The sequence below is a fragment of the Danio rerio genome, chromosome 11 (genome assembly GCF_052040795.2).
Source record: "Danio rerio strain M-AB ecotype USA chromosome 11, GRCz13ab, whole genome shotgun sequence".
NCBI lineage: Eukaryota > Metazoa > Chordata > Actinopteri > Cypriniformes > Danionidae > Danio > Danio rerio.
The window spans coordinates 45,689,699-45,707,869 of NC_141031.1; the positions used below are offsets into that span (position 1 = coordinate 45,689,699).

General features: G+C 31.5%; 1 protein-coding gene across 2 annotated transcripts in view; it reads left to right on the forward strand.

Moving 5' to 3' along the window:
• Positions 1–17,884, forward strand: part of il17rd (interleukin 17 receptor D) — an 83,846-nt gene extending 65,962 nt beyond the window's left edge. For both annotated transcript variants that reach the window (NM_153660.4, NM_001328553.3), the window contains 10 exon segments: positions 2,660–2,778; positions 3,157–3,277; positions 5,059–5,103; positions 5,236–5,387; positions 9,316–9,381; positions 9,474–9,528; positions 10,481–10,591; positions 11,387–11,571; positions 13,489–14,443; positions 17,108–17,884. In NM_153660.4, the coding sequence (NP_705946.4) occupies positions 2,660–2,778; positions 3,157–3,277; positions 5,059–5,103; positions 5,236–5,387; positions 9,316–9,381; positions 9,474–9,528; positions 10,481–10,591; positions 11,387–11,571; positions 13,489–14,443; positions 17,108–17,229 (1,931 nt within the window). In that variant the 3' untranslated portion in view covers positions 17,230–17,884.
• The last annotated feature ends 287 nt before the right edge of the window (positions 17,885–18,171 follow it).

Below are 18,171 nucleotides of genomic sequence, written 5' to 3' on the forward strand. Positions count from 1 at the left end.
GCAGGGTGCTAATAAAAAAATAAATAAGAGAAACAAGGATGCTTTAAAAGTTCCATGCCGTTTCCAGAGCTGAACGTTTATGGCGGGATTCAAAGCAGGTTTTTACGGGAAACTCTGTGCACATCCCACACATCTGTGCAGAGTCTGAAATTACACCTCCCATTTTTACCGTAAAGCTGGCGTTGGTGTTTCATTATGAGAAGAACTCACTTGTTCATTGGAAAATGCACAAACTAGTTCCTAAACATAAGATGCAATCATGAGCTCATTAACATATGATTGCTCTAATTTGCATATTTGGTGCATCATGCTAATAAACTGTATAAACTATGCAGAAATGGTTATTAAAAATGATATGCAAAGGTCTGACCAAGAGCTTATTAACACATGATTGCGCTCATTTACATATTCAGTACATCATTCTGATGAACTATATTGACTGTGCATTTATGGTTATTAAAGAATAGATGCAAACATGCAATCATGAGCTCATAAACATATGCATGTGCTTATTTACATATTCAGTGCATCATCCTGATGAACTGTATAAACTGTGCAAAAGTGTTATTAAAATTAGAGGCAAAGATACAACTATGAGCTCATTACCATATGATTGCACTCATTTACATATTCAGTGCATCATTCTTAGGAACTGTATAAACTGTACAGAAATGGTTATTAAAAATGAGATGCAAAGATGCAATCATGAGCTTATTAACATATAAGTGATCTCATTTGCATATTCAGTGCATAATTTTGATAAACCGTATAAACTGTGCATATATGGTTATTAAAATTAGATGCAAACATGCAACCATAAGCTCATTAACATGATTGCTCTCATTTACATATTCAGTGAATCCTCCTGATGAACTGTATAAACTGTGCATATATGGTTATAAAAAATTAGATGCAAACATGCACTCATGAGCTCATTAACATATGATTGCTCTAATTTGCATATTTGGTGCATCATGCTAATAAACTGTATAAACTATGCAGAAATGGTTATTAAAAATGATATGCAAAGGTCTGACCATGAGCTTATTAACACATGATCGCGCTCATTTACATATTCAGTGCATCATTCTGATGAACTATATTGACTGTGCATATATGGTTATTAAAGAATAGATGCAAACATGCAATCATGAGCTCATAAACAAATGCATGTGCTTATTTACATATTCAGTGCATCATCCTGATGAACTGTATAAACTGTGCAAAAGTGTTATTAAAATTAGATGCAAAGATACAACTATGAGCTCATTAACATATGATTGCACTCGTTTACATATTCAGTGCATCATTCTTAGGAACTGTATAAGCTGTGCAAAAATGTTTTAAAAATGATATGCAAACATGCAATCATAAGCTTATTAACATATGATTGTGCTCATTTACATATTCAGTGCATCATTCTTAGGAACTGTATAAACTGTGCAGAAATGGTTATTAAAATGAGACGCAAAGATGCAATCATGAGCTGAAAAACATATAATTGATCTAATTTGCATATTCAGTGCATAATTTTGATAAACCGTATAAACTGTGCATATATGGTTATTAAAAATTAGATGCAAACATGCAACCATAAGCTCATTAACATATGATTGCTCTCATTTACATATTCAGTGCATCATCCCGATAAATTTAATAAATTGCAGTAATGGTTATTAGAAGTGATATGTAAACATGCACTCAAGGGCTTATGATTGCGCTCATTTGCATATTTAGTGAATCATCCTGATGAACTGTATAAACTGTGCATATATGGTTATAAAAAATTAGATGCAAACATGCACTCATGAACTCATTAACATATGATAGCTCTCATGTTTACATATTCAGTACATCATCCTGGTGAACTGCATAAACTGTGCATAAATGATTATTAAAAATTTGAGGCACTTGTGAGCTCATTAACAGATGATTGCTCTCATTTACATATTCGGTGCATCATCCTGATGAACAAACTGTGCAAACATTTTTATTAAAAGCGAGATGCAAACATGCGCTAATGAGCTTATTAAAGTATGATTGTGCTCATCAGGTAGATTGACTAAATATGCATATGAGCATAATCATATTTTAATGAGATCATGATTGCATGTTTGTGTCTAATTTTTAATAACCATTTCTGCACAGTTAATCGGGAAGATAAATATGCAAGTGAGAGCAATCATATGTTAATGAACCCTAGAATGCGTGCTTTGATATCATTTTAATAAGATTTATAGGTAGTTTATACAGTTCATCAGGATGATGCACTAAATATGTAAATGAACTGTATAAAGTTCATTAACATATGATTGCGCTCGTTTGCATGTTCAGTGCATCATCCTTACGAACTATAAACTGTGCAAAAATTTTATTAAAATGATAGCAAACATGCACTCATGAGCTCATTAACATATGATTGCGCTCATTTACATATTTAGTATATATCATCCTTACTTTTATTATTAGAACCTTATTATTACATTATGAATAAACTCCAAATAACATACAAAAGAAATGTTTTTAGTATTTGGTGTGTTCTAGATGCATTTATGCCACAATACAACAATGACTTGTTTATTGTTGCACTTTTAAAACATCTGCATTACTATGTATTGATTAAATTAATGAATGCTTTTCGGTCTGTCTGTTCTGCTAGGTATTGAACATGTGAAGGGATTCAGAGTGTATCTGGAGGACAAAAACCCAGAGCGGAAACAATGCCAACACTTGATCCTGAAGGATCCGCGACAGCTCAACTTCTCTTACAAAACCATCGTAAGTCTTTAGTGCTATTTAAGTTTATTTTTATAGTGCTTTTTACCATATTTATTGTTTTAAAGCAGCTTTACAAAAGGTGCACAATATTGCATTATAATCAAAGAAAGAAAAGGGAAGGTTATTAGTTACCATAACTTTATTAGTTACTTTAAATAGTAACTTACAGCTTTTAACAGTGAAAGTTATTATATATAAACATAGTCAACATAGTTAAGTGTGTGTGTTGTTCTCAAAGTCTTAGTGTGTGGGTTTGTTTCCAGCACAACAGAATCTGGAGCAACATGGTTTACATCAGACGTATAATGTAGTGGAAAATGGATTGTTATGCTCATATTCATCGGTTTGGCAACCTTTTGCATTTTTTGTCTCTAACAGAGGATGAGCTCACAGCCCTTCTCAAGTCTCGCCTTCGAGACCGATTACATGGTCAGAATTGTGCCGTTTCCAAATTTCTTGAACGACAGCTTCTTTCCGCCATCTTTTCTGCGCACTAACAGTGAGTCACTAAATAAAAGTGTTTCATTAAATATTTTAAATTATTTAAAAATATATATTTTTATTTTGATTATTGACTGATTTGGAATCTTTGTAAATAATAATGAAAAATAAAAAATAATAAAAAATATATACAATTATATAAATATATATAATTATATAAATATTTTAAAAAATCAAAAACATGATATGTCATTACAATTATTTAATTTAATTTAAACTAAATAAAATAATATTTTTTTGCATATTTTATCATTATTATTGTTTTTAATTTGCAATAGATATTATTTTGTGAAATATTTTTTATAAATGTAATTAAAATTATTATTTAAATATGGCACTATACATAAGTGAATCTTTTATAATAATTTGTTATTGGATTTAACAATCAAACATTCAATTAATACAGCTTTTTTTTCAGAATATTAAATTATATAATAGATTTTTTTAAATTATATTAATAAATAATAAATTAATATTTCTTAATTTAAATTTATATATATTTTTATTATTTATAATGCTATTAAAATTATATATATATATATATATATATATATATATATATATATATATATATATATATATATATATATGTGTGTGTGTGTGTGTGTGTATTTATATATATATATATATATATATATATATATATATATATATATATATATATATATATAACTTTATATAAATTTATTATTAATATTATTGTTATTATTGTTATTATTATTATTATTATTATTATTATTATTATTATTATTAAAATAATCAAATCAAATAAAAAACATAACATGGTATATTTTGTAATTATTTATAATAAGTTGTATTTATTATTTATTTTCATTCCTGATAATAACTTTTGTAAAATATAAATAATATTTTATTAAATTTTTGTATATTTATATGTAATTAATTTTTTTAATATGATGCTATACACAAGTGGACATTGTATAATAATTTGTTATTGGATTTAGCATTCATACATTTAATTAATACAGCTATTTTTTAGAATATTAATTGATATAATTAATCCAAAATAATAAATAATAAAAAATTAATAGTCATTCATTTAAAAATGTATATTTACATATATTCTAGCACACTGAACATTTTATTTTTAGAATTTATAAAGTTTTATTATTTATAATACTATTTTGTAAATACAAATATATAAATATATATATATATATATATATATATATATATATATATATATATATAATAATTATTATTATTAATTATAATAAATTATCAAAACAAATCAAATACACAAAACTGCATATTTTATCATTATAAATGTAAAGTTGTAATTAATATTTATTTTTCTTAATGATAATAATGTTTGTTAAAGTACTATTTTTTTTTAAATATTTGTATTTTTAAATGTAATTAAAATAATTATTTAAACATGATGCTATACACAGGGACATTTTATAATAGTTTGCAAATGGATTTAACATTCATGCATTTTTTGAAAAAATAAATAAATAAATAAATATAATTTCCAAATCAATATATAGCAATTAAAACATTATATTTACATATGTTTTAGCACCCAAAATAGCACATTATATTTTTATAGTTTCTAAATTTGTATTTTTAATAATACTAATTTAAATATTTATAAATATTAATATGATGTTATGTAAATATTTTTTTACAAAAAATTCTGGTACATAAAACAATATAATGTTTTTTTTTATCAGCTGTATTGTCATCTAATATAATAAATCATATAACTAAAACAATAAGTAATTATTTTTTTCATTGTTCCTTGCTTTCTCACAGGTTGTGAAGTCCTTCTTGGCCCAGATAACCTCGTCTGCAAACCATGTGAGTGCTTTAAAGAAAGGAAAAAAGAGACTTCAAACCCAATTCATCTGTTTTTGTTAGACAGGCATGGAAACAGAGGGATCTGAACTCACCAACCGTATTCTTTCTTCTCTTCTCTTCCTTCACTGACAGTCTGGAAGCCCAAGATGCTGAACGTTTCTCAACTGGGATCTAATTTGCATGTTGTGTTTGACCACGCCCCCTCCACCTTCGGCTTCTCCATTTACTACCTGTACTACAAACTCAGACAGGAAGGACCGTTTAGACTCAAGCGCTGCAAACCTGTGAGTACATTATACACTTCAGGCATATTTATTTTACACACACACACACACACACAGAAAGAGCGCGAGAGAGAGCTGTAAGTGAGATGTTCTCTCTCTCTCAGTGGTGTGTAATGTTTCTCTCAGACAGCTGGAATGATGTATAGTGTTGTCCCGCAGCTCTTGGTGTGCCGCAGGGAGATGTACGTGTTCCTCTGCTGTTTTCCACGCTTTGTGCTAGAAGCGGAAATGTGCCGTCTAGAGTGTTTTCACAGCAGCTCCTGGTCACTTAGACACTGAACTGAGACTCTGAAGACGATCCGTCTTTCGCTTTGGCTCCGGACACAAACAATCCTAAAGAGGGAGTTCAGCTAAAGAGAAGAATTCTGCCATTATTCTGGCTTGTCATTTCGGATGCATTCGACTTGTTCATTCTGCTCTTTTCTATACTTAGAAAACTCTAATATTATACAGGGCAACTCTATATATCTTTTCACTTGTGCTGTTTAATGGTGAAAAGATTTTCTTCAGCACATTTCTAATCATAATAGTTTTAATAACTCATTTCCAATAACTGATTTATTTTATCTTTGCCATGAGGACAGCACATAATATCTGACTAGATATTCTTCAAAACACTAGTATTCAGCTTAAAGAGACATTTAAAGGTTTAACAAGATTAATTAGGTTAATTAGGCTAGTTATTATATATAGTTATTATAAAATATTTCTGAAGGGGGCTATAATAATAATGTAAAAAAAAATCTAATCTACTTTCAGTAAAACTTTCAGTAAAATTATATATAAATATGTGTGTATATAATATATAAATATATAAAGAATATATAAATATATTCTATATAATATATATTATAAATATTAAATATATAATATATAAATCTCAATATAATTTTAATTTTATGTATTATATAATAATTGAAAAATAATTAAGAAATTCACAGGGGGGCTAATAATTTTGCCTTCAACTGTTTATATAATATATTGAGTTTCTGTGAGGCTTAAATTTAATTAGGGTTAGCTTTAATAGTCTTTTAAAGCAGTATGTCTGGTGGAATTTAAATACAATGATGATGATGATGATGATGATATTAATAAAAATAACAACAACAACAATGACAACAAAAACAACTACAATAATAATGATAATAATAATAATAGCGACAATAACAACCGTAATTGCAATAACCTCAATAATAATTTTAATAACAACAACAACCAAAATAGCGACAATAACAACAGTAATAGCAATAACCTCAATAATAATAACAACAACAACAACAACAACTAATACTAATAATAATACAATAACAATAATCTCAATAATAATAGCAATAACATTATAACAATAATCTTACTAATACTAATAATTAAACAATAATTAAAATAACAATAATAATAATATACAATAATAACAATTATAACAACTATACTACTACTACTACTAATAATAATAATAACAACAACAACAAGAACAACAAATAATAATAATAATAATACAATAACAATGTAACAATAATTTAAATAATAATAGCGATAACAATAAAACAATGAACTCAATAATAATAATAAATACAACAATATTAACAACAATAATAATAACAACAACAAAAACAACAATAACTAATAATAATCATAACAATAACATTATAACTATAGCATCAATAATAATAATTACAACAATAATTACATTAATAATACTAACAAAAGTAATAACAACAATAAAAACAAAATAATAGTAGTAATAATAATAATAATAATAGCAACAATAACAACAATAATAGCAATAACCTCAATAATAATAATAATTTCAACAGCTAATAATAATAACAATGACAATAATGATAATAATAACAACAACAACAACAACAACAACAAATAATAATAATAATAATAAAACAATAGCAATATAACAATAATCTCAATAATAATAGCAATAACAATATAACAATTTTATCAGTAATAATTATTATAATAGTTATAATAATTACAACAATAATTAAAATAATTATAATAATTATAAATAATAATTATAAAACCAATAATAATAATATTAATAATAATAACAATAATAACAACAGCAACAATAATCGCTGCAATAACAACAATAACAGCCTCTAATAATAATAACAACTAATAATAATAGTGCAATAACAATATAACAATAATCTCAATAATAATAATAATTACAACAATAATTAACATAACAATACTACTACCACTACTACTAAGCACTACTACTACTACTACTACTACTAATAATAAAATTTTAAAATTCCATGATTTATCAAATCAAGCATGTAAACTCGCACTGTTTTTACTGTGTTTACTGATGCTGTATGTGTGAACGCAGGTCTGTAAAGCCCTCAGTTTCATCAGCTGTGTTCATGATGAGCTCAGAAACTGATGTAGTATTAGTGATCTCAGGCAAACATACAGAGCGTCTGAACTCTGGAATCCCCCGTCAGTAACGTCACTCACCTCACATTTCAGCTCTTTTCTATTATCACTACAAAAATAATGGCGAGCGGCAGATACAGATACCCACAGATATGAGCTCTGCAGCAGGACAATGCTTCACAGCCTTTAACAGGAACATTATGAGCAGAATATTGTTCAAAAGAATCAGCTCATGTTCCAAAATCACACAGAAATGAAACGCCTGATGCAGGTGCTGGAATAATGAAACCATAAAAGCTTTTTTTCAGCTTGCTATTAAAGTATACTAAATTATTGTTACTAATAGTCATAATGCTAACTTTATAGTAGTTTCTAGTAATGCTTCGTTACTACAAATGAAAAAAAAAAACTATATAAATAATCGTAATATTAATAAGATGTCTGTTTACTATTCATTATTAATATATTAATTATATGGGGGCGAAGCAGTGGCGCAGTAGGTAGTGCTGTTGCCTCACAGCAAGAAGGTCGCTGGTTCGATCCTCGGCTCAGTTGGCTTTTCTGTGTGGAGTTTGCATGTTTTCCCTGCATTCGCGTGGGTTTCCTCCAGGTGCTCCGGTTTCTCCCACAGTCCAAAGACATGCGGTACAGGTGAATTGGGTTGGTTAAATTGTCCTTAGTGTATGAGTGTGTGTGTGAATGTGTGTTTGTGGATGTTTCCCAGGGATGGGTTGCAGCTGGAAGGGCATCCGCTGCGTAAAAACGAGCTGGATAAGTTGCCGGTTCATTCCGCTGTGGTGAACCCAGATTAATAAAGGGACTAAGCCGACAAGAAAATGATTGAATGAATGAATATTAATTATATATTATGTATTTATTTTGAATATATTTAAATGAATAAATAATAATAGTAGTAATAATAATAATTTAGTTTTTATATTTATTATTATTTATAGTACTAATAATAATAATAATTATTATTATAATAATGATATTTGATAGTTTTGCTGTTAATTTAACTTTTACTATCAAAATAATTGCACTGTTGTGAATATCTGTTGTTTTTTTCTTTCATTGTGTTCAATTATTATTATTTTATTAATAATATTTATATTATTATTATTATTATTATTATTATTATTATTATTATTATTATTATTATATTTTTATGATTATAATATATTATTATTATTTTACTACCTAATTATTATTATTATTATTAGTAGTAATAGTAGTAATTATTAATTAGCATATAAAAATAATAGCATATAAAATAATAATAATTTAATTAGCATATAATAATAATATTATAATACATTCAAACATTAAAAAGTGCCAGATGTATTTATTTATTAATAAAAAACTACAAAGAAGTTGCTATTTGTTAGCCAATTACTTTTGTGAAATGTCCCAGATATTCTATAAGCAGCGCTAAATCCATTTTATTTTCATTTCACATAACATTGCATACAGTTTTACATTAAAATGCATGACACATTGTAAGTAAAATTTTTTTTTTTTGTTATTGCAGGAGCAAAACGGCCCCAAAACTACTTGTGTTTTACAAGATGTCACTCCAGGAACGTATGCAATCGAGGTGAGAGCGTCATTCATAACATATGCTATAAAAATGATCCTCATTTATAAACTTAAAACAAAGTACAACAAATGGACATTTTGCTCCTGCAGCTTCGTGATGACAGCAACAACACCAGAAGACAGACACAGTATCACGTCAGCCAAGGTAAACAACACTAAACTCTCAGAATAATGAAAAAAGATGCAATAACTAAAGTGTTTCTGTGATGATTTCGACATTAAATCAGGTTTTTTTTTGTAGGGATATCACTTGGTTTTAGGTAGTTTTCATTATAGCTCATCTTTCACACCATAGTTCAGTTTACTACAAGTAACGTAAAACAAGCAGGATAGGAGTTCATTTTATCTATGTAAGCTAAATTAGATGTTTTATCTATTCATCTATTTTGTATTTGTTTTGTTTGTTTGTTTGATTTAAAAAAAAACTAATTGAACCATTACATGCAATAAAATGTAGAACAAAGATCACGTTAAAAATCAAGAGCATCAGTTTATTAAATACTGTGTTATTAAATATTTCAAGCTCATTTTAATTCTCAAAAGACATGTACATGGACTTTGTTCAGTACAAGTGTGCATTTGTCTGTTGATTTGGATTTTGGATGTATTTGAGTGTGTTCCTGATGTTAGAAATGCTGGAATCCTAAATACTGATTTATTACAATAAATATAAGGAGAGCTCACAACAGTTGTGATTAAATTTTATTAAGATAATCTGCATTCCATGCATAATAAATTCCAAGCATGGTAACTCTGTTCTCTCAGCGCCCCCTGCTGGAAGAGAGTCACACACACATGCATGTTTCCACACAACTCCTTCATGTTGTCCCAACACAAATTGATTGTTAACTTAATGGTTTTTACAAAATAAAGTGGATTGAACATAAAATAAAGTCTGAAAAAAAAAAGCGTAAGAATTGTATTGTCGACTAATTTTTAAAAAGTAGTTTAAACAAGCAGCAAAAGTGAGTGCAGTTTTTTCAGCATTTTAAAATGCAAATTAATAAGAAAATTAAATGCATTAAATCAAAATCAGCCTTAAAAAATCTCAGATGTTTTGAACATGTATCTGACGAGATGAGTTGTGTTTGTTCCAGTTCACTCCCCGTGGGCCGGGCCGATCCGTGCCATGGCCATCACCGTCCCGCTGGTCATCATGTCAGCCTTCGCCACACTCTTCACCGTCATGTGCCGCAAGAAACAGCAAGGTTTGAAAGCGTCTGTTTTCTCTGCTTTTCTCCAGATTATTTTAGTTTATTTGAGTTAACATTTTGTTCAGGTTAAATGGTTATATACATGCTATTATTTAAAAATAGATGCAATAAAATATGTAGTTTTTAAAAAAATATTTTGTATATTTCATCTGGTGTGATTGCTTATTTTAAGTAACAAGTATATTTTTTATGTTTTTTTGTTTTAATCAAATTTTTATTTTTAGATGTCAGATTTGAATGCGATATATTCACTCTTTTTTTTTTACTAATATTTTCATATTTTTCTTAATTTTTGTAATATTTTTTTTATATTTGCATTCAACAAATTTTCTTTAAACGTTTTTATGTTTTAGTTCAATAGCTGAAATATTTTTAAATATTTCTAAAAATGTTTTTTTATTATTAAATAAATGAAATAGATTTTAATGCTTGTTTTCAATGAACAAAAATTTTTGGATGGCTTAAGTTTAGGTCAGACAACATAAAGCATGAAGTAAAACATAATATAATGATATAATTATGATGTAATGAAACTATTTTTTAGTCAATAACAAAACAACTACATTATTTAAACCTAAAACATGTAGTTACTCTTGTGTGTTTCTATAAAGGCAGATGGGATGGTGGTGGGGAATGTAAGACAGAAACATCTGCTGCTCAAACATGGACAAATTAGGCTTTACTCTCAGTTCTTACGGTGCTCTAAAAGTCATATGGAAACAATAAATGTGCTCTTTTTTTCTTCTTCTCCACAAACCTGATGTGATCCTCTCGACTGTGTGACTGCAGAAAACATCTACTCTCACCTGGACGAGGAGAGCTCGGAGTCTTCATCGCAGACCACGGCTCTGAGCGCAGACAGACCCTGGCCCAGACCCAAAATCTTCATCTGTTACTCCAGCAGAGACGGAGCCAAACACCTCGCCGTCATCCAGAGCTTCGCCTTCTTCCTGCAGGACTTCTGCGGCTGCGAGGTGAAGACACAAAAACACTACGGCCTTAAGAAAAGTGCTGATGCATCTCAATCTAAATACTTGTACACTACAAGTAAATAATGGTGCATTTTCGAATGACTGATCTCGAAGCAGCCACTAACCTGACAAAACGTAAAATAGTTATTTTTCCTCGTTGGATCACCTCAGTGTGGTATGGCAGGGCCAGATATTAGCAGAGGTGTAAAGGTGTAAAGAGTACCTGAAAACCATACTTGAGTAAAAGTACAGATACCTTACTGTAAAAATTACTCTATTACAAGTTACAAGTCACCAATCCCAATAAGACTTGAGTAAAAGTATTAAAGTATCTGATTTTAAAAGAACTTAAGTATTTTACTCATACTGAATGTAGGCTCAAAGAACACCAAGAAAGCTCATCAGTGCTGGTACTGCTTAATGTGCCGACTTCAACATCATTTGCTGCAGCCATGTTGCTAATTAAACACCTGGTATTAGGCAACCTTATGCTTTTGATTTAGCTCATAAATAGCATACAGTACCTTCAGCACCCTGCAGATGGCGATATTGCCTCGTTCAGCCAACAAATTAGCCGTGGTAGATAAAGATGCCGACTTGTCGCGCACAAGCATGTAACAAGTAACAATAAGCGTCCGTTCAAATGTAGCGGATGTATTCAAAAATGTAGTCAAGTAGAGAGTAAAAGTTGCTTATATTTTTATACTCGGTACAAGTACAAAGTAGCCAAAAAAATACTTAAGTAAAGTAACGAAGTCCATTTACTGAAGTACTTTACACCACTGGATATCAATTACGAGTAATACGATAGATGCGAGCATGAAATAACTTTCTTAAAACATCTTCCTCTATATGACTACAACCATACAAATGCATTTTTGTAACTCTAAATAAAATAATATTATAATTGAAATAAAAAAAAAAATGTCATAAATAAATAGACACTATTATAAAAAATGTAAAAATAAAATTTAAATAAATAGAAATCGAAAAAATGCTTAAAATATATCAAAATAATATGTAAATGTTAATATAAATATTAAGAAAATAAATAAATAAATAAATATATATATATATATATATATTTAATATATGTATTTAATATATATATATATATATATATATATATATATATATATATATATATATATATTTAATATATATATATATATATATTTAATATATATATATATATAAAATATATATATATATATATATATATATAAAATATATATATATATATATATATATATATATATATATATATATATATATATAAATATATATTAAATATATATATATATATATATATATATATATATATATATATATATATATATAATATATATATATATATATATATATATATATTTAATATATATATATATATATATATATATATATATATATATATATATATATATATATATTTAATATATATATTTTATATATATTATATATATATTTTATATATATATATACACACACACACACACACACACACACACACACACACACACACACATCCACCTGATGCATTTAAATCCACTCGCAGCGCCTCTTTACCCCTTTACCTGCCACTGACACATCCGTCAATGAATCCCTTTATTCCGAAACACATCTGCCAGAGTAATTGTACGGGATCTGGCAACGCAGTGTCTGAAAACTGTACTTTTTTGAACCAAAGTGGTTGTCTATTACATATGGTATCATCATTCCTCTTGCCTAATATATAAATGTTGAGAAAATAAATATCAACCAAAATTTTATATACAAATACACTATCATTTAAGCTTTATTAGCTTTACAGCTATTTTAGTTGTAGTTGTAAAGTTCTATTGTGCTCTTGATCAAGACGCTTCATCTAAAGTGTCATTGTGTAAAGCCTTCATGTAGACTGATGTGTGTCTGTGTGTGCAGGTTTCTCTGGACCTCTGGGAGCACCTGGAGATCTGTAAGGAGGGTCAGATGTCCTGGTTGAGCCGGCGCATCGACGAAGCCCACTTCATCATCACCGTCTGCTCCAAAGGCCTGAAGCACTTCGTGGAGAAACGCCACCGCAAAGGCAAAGCCACGTCCAAAGAGAAAAACCGAGAGCCGAGCGCAAGCGACTCCAGCAGCAGCAGCAGAGATCTGTTCATCGTGGCCTCCGCCATCATCTCAGAGAAACTCAAAGAAGTGCACCAGAAATCCTCCGACCTGTCGCGCTTCATGTCTGTGTATTTCGATTATTCCCATGAAACCGATGTCCCGACTTCACTCAGCCTGGCGCCGAAGTTTAAGCTGATGGATCAGCTGCCGCAACTATTCGCTCGATTGCATTCGCGCCAACTGAGTTTGACCGATCGTGAACCACAGCCGCCGAATGTTAGCAAACGCAACTACTTCTGCAGCAAATCGGGGCGCTCGTTATATGTTGCAATTTATAACATGCATCAACACGTCACGCAGGAGCCTGATTGGCTGGAGAAGGAACTCATGCCTCCGCCGCTGCCTAATAAACGCACCATTCCTGAAAAAGTAGATTCAGGATTGGTGCTAAATGAAGTCAAACTCAAGCATGGGTCAGAAAGCGAGTGTCCTCCAGTGAGGAGTAACGTTTTGATTTTGCCGCAGACGCCTCAGGTGGGAGTGTCTTTGAGTTTGTCGAGAGAGGATCTCGGGGAGGGATCGTCCAGTCAGGACGCGGGTTCATGCCGGCCGGTTCTTCACACTGACGGATCCGCCAGTCCGCCGGAGATGCCCAGAGATTCGGGGATTTACGATTCATCTGTGCCGTCGTCAGAGCTCTCCATCCCGCTGATGGACGGACTCTCACCGGATCACGCAGATAACTCGTCTTTGGCTGACAGCGTGTCCTCCTCTTCAGGACTGGGTGAGAGTTCAACATGTTTTTGAGCATGCATGAATATATTGTTATTTTATAGGGAAAATAGATATATTTTACATTTAACCCCCTTATTTGTTTCCTCTGGAACACTTTTTGGATCTACATCACTTTTTTTCCAATGAAATCCTAATCTAATCATGACAAACTATATATCGTTGGAAAGGTCTAGAACTTCTGAATACATATTTTACCACTGTTTTTGTAATGTACGAAGAGTAGAAGATTAAGGGTGCTTTCACACCTGTGGATCGATTGTTTTGTTCTGAAACAGGGATTAAAGTCGTTACAATGTTGCATTTTATTCTTGTTGCGGTTTGTTTTCACACGACAAAGTTTCTAAATGGACTAAAATAGTCACATTAAATAGATTTAAACATGTCATAATTCTTCATATAGCCATATATGCCTATTACCAGGGCCAGACGGAATCTGTGGATGTTTTTTGCTATTTCTGTGGAGAATTTTGGTAAAAATCTGCAGATTTCTGCGGAATTATTTTGGGAGTATCCAGCGGAGTATCATAACTAAAACCTTAATATATTAAATAAAAAGTAATAAATTACTGAATAAAAACTGAATAAATTCATATTTACACATTTACTCAAGTAAATAAATAGAATTAATAATGGGCTAAAAATCTCCAGAAATCTGCGGAATTCTGCGGAAAATCTGTGGAATTCTGTGCGCGCAGATTCCGTGTGGGCCTACCTATTACATATCCATAATACACTGTGATGGTTCCTTAGTTCGTTGGATTGTTTTGCTTTCTCACTACAAACGATCTGCTCTAGAGTTTGTTTCAATCGAGCTGAGACCACCTTATTCAGGCGAACTGAAGCCAATTGTTTTGGTGCGGATCCGAGCTCGATTGCTGGATTAACATATGCAAAACGAGCCACGTTAACTGTGGAAACGTACCAGCTTCCGAAACAAAAGGCGTGAAAGCACCCTAAAACACGACCAGTGGGTGATGGTTTACTGTTACATATTTATACCACAATGTTGTAGTGTAAACTAGTGGTCCCCAACCACCGGGCTGCGGACCGGTACCGGTCCATGGAACAATTGGTACCGGGCCACATAAGAAATCATAAATTATTTCTGTAGAAAATATTCCCCCCGCGACTTCTTTCTTCCACTTACCCCCGGCATTTCACGTGAAATGGACTATGCCAAAATCCACCACAAAGCGGGAAGAACATAGTGGTTGTTGATAATTTAAAATTATTAAACAGGTATTATAGAGTCCAAATCAGCAGAGCATTTAAGGACTGTGCATATATGTGTGCGTGCATCGCGCAGTAATAACCCGAAATCATTGCAATATGTATCCATATGGAGTTTCACATAATCATACTCATTAGGGCTGTAACATGCCAATGCATACATTTAATTCGGCTATACGGTTGTATTATTGTTAATATGTTCATCAGTTGAGATGTTTGGCACAGATGTTATGTATTTGATCCATATAAACCTTGATTGAAACATAATCAGACAGCGATAGTGCAACTAGCACATGCGCACTGAGTTGTTCATGATTAACCTGGATGCACGAGCGCAGCAGCTGTGTTCACGTGTAGACCCGCCCCCGGCCCACACCGGTCCATTGAAAAATTGACAACCGTTGACCGGTCCGCGGTGATAAAAAGGTTGGGGACCACTGGTCTAAACCAAAAGCAATTATGGAAAATTATATATCATTTGAAACATTTAAATATCTAGTTTCCATATTTGCTGACTGATTTTTGATAGATATTACTGATCAACAGTTATTTATTAATTTGCAATAAGGATACTCGATTGTAAAGCATTACTTCGCTACAGCAATCCACATGTAAAAATTAGTTTGGATGTTTTTTAGAGGCTTAATTCAAATTAAATACCACCAAACTCCACATCCCAGACATCCTAAGTTGGGGAAAGGTATTTTCGGGTGACACAGAGATGATTTGCGGGAGGTCGCGGGGGAGTGGGTATCTAAAGAGCGGTGGTACGTGTGCGTGCGCTGAATCTGAAGAGCGGTGAGGGCGTGTGCGTTCAATGTACCTGAAGAGCTAGGAGGGATGCGGTGGAGACTATATAATGACGTGTTTAATGACACGTGATTTCCGGGAGATTATCATTCGTTTGTGGGCATCCGGGAGTCTCTATGCATTTGTGGGGGACTCCTGGAACTTCTGGGAGAGTTGGGATGTCTGCCATCCTGCTTTAGGATTGTACTTAACAATTATTGTCAAAAGTATGAATAAATATAGTTCATATTCCTTAAAACATTGGGGACGGCCTTGTTTGATCATCAATGAGAACTGGAGGTCATGCGGTCCTGTTTGGTACTGCGGTCAAGCTAAATCTTATTGAAAGTTTATTTTTTTGACATATAAACTTCAACTTCATGTTTTTGCCAAATGCATATTTTATATCATATGTATATTCGAGCCTCAGCTGGGCCAGTTGGTGTTTCTGTGTGGAGTTTGAATGTTCTCCCTGTGTTTGCGTGGGTTTCCTCTCGGCGCTCCGGTTTCCCCCACAATCCATTAAGGGATTTCATTTTACAGCACTTGAATTTTCTCTATAAGTCCAGGTATTAGTTTGCATCTGCACCAGGCTTTACTCTTTAATAATGATCTGTGTGTTTTATATTATCAGGTGACGAGGAGCCTCCAGCCGTCAGCTCACTGCACTGCACAGCACACACAATATGCAAAGCAGATCTCCATCATCAGCACCTCCACCCGAGTGAAGGACTCATAGCTGCAGCCTCCACCTGATGCCTTCAGCTCCACTCGCAGCGCCACTTTAACCCTTTACCTGCCACTGACTCATCCGTCAATGAATCTCTTCATCCGGAGACACATCTGACGGAGTAATCTAAAGGGATCTGGCAACGCTGTGTCTGAAAAACTGAACCAAAGTGCTATGGATATGCTATCGTCATTCAGACCTTCTTGCCTTAAAATGGGTTTGAACCTGTGGACGGACCTGAATGTGAGAGTCCTTTAACATGTAATTTCAGCTTTATTTATTGTATTAACTGGCTTCAGATGTGCGGGATAACCTGTTGTGCTCACTGCAGATGTGTAGATTGGGACTTTTTACATAGCAACACTCAATTTTAGAGGCGTTTCAGGAGCTTTTAGGTCTTTATTTTTGTTTATGGATCTTTAAAAACGTTTCGGAAATGTTCACCGCATAGCATAAACAGATTAGCATAGGTCTAATGTTTGCTTTATGACAAAGGGAAGAATGAGATGCTATTTTGTTAACTTTATAAATGTAAATGTTTCATCTGTGTACGGTTTTATCCAGGTTTTGTACAGTTTTTTAGTATATTAGGAGTGATTTCTACATTATATAAGCTTTGTACTGTTTTATAGTACTCTAATGTAGGAGGTACACAATAAAACTAAGATTTATATGCATTGTTGTTATTGTTCATGCTTCTTAAAGTATAAATGCTTGAATAACTTAACCAGTTAAACTCTGCGGTACCGGGTCCGTGACGTCATCAACTTTCGCTTTAAGATTTAAAGGGCCAGCATTGCACCAGACCCCCGTAAGTGGTTTCGTTTGAAAGTGTAGAATCTATATTTTATGCACATATTCATCACTTTGGTTTTTATTCTACTGCACAAAAGTTATTTACACTTAAATACACAGTATTTTGGATACCCGAGCTGGTTATTGAACATTGGTTCATTTTCATATTTTTC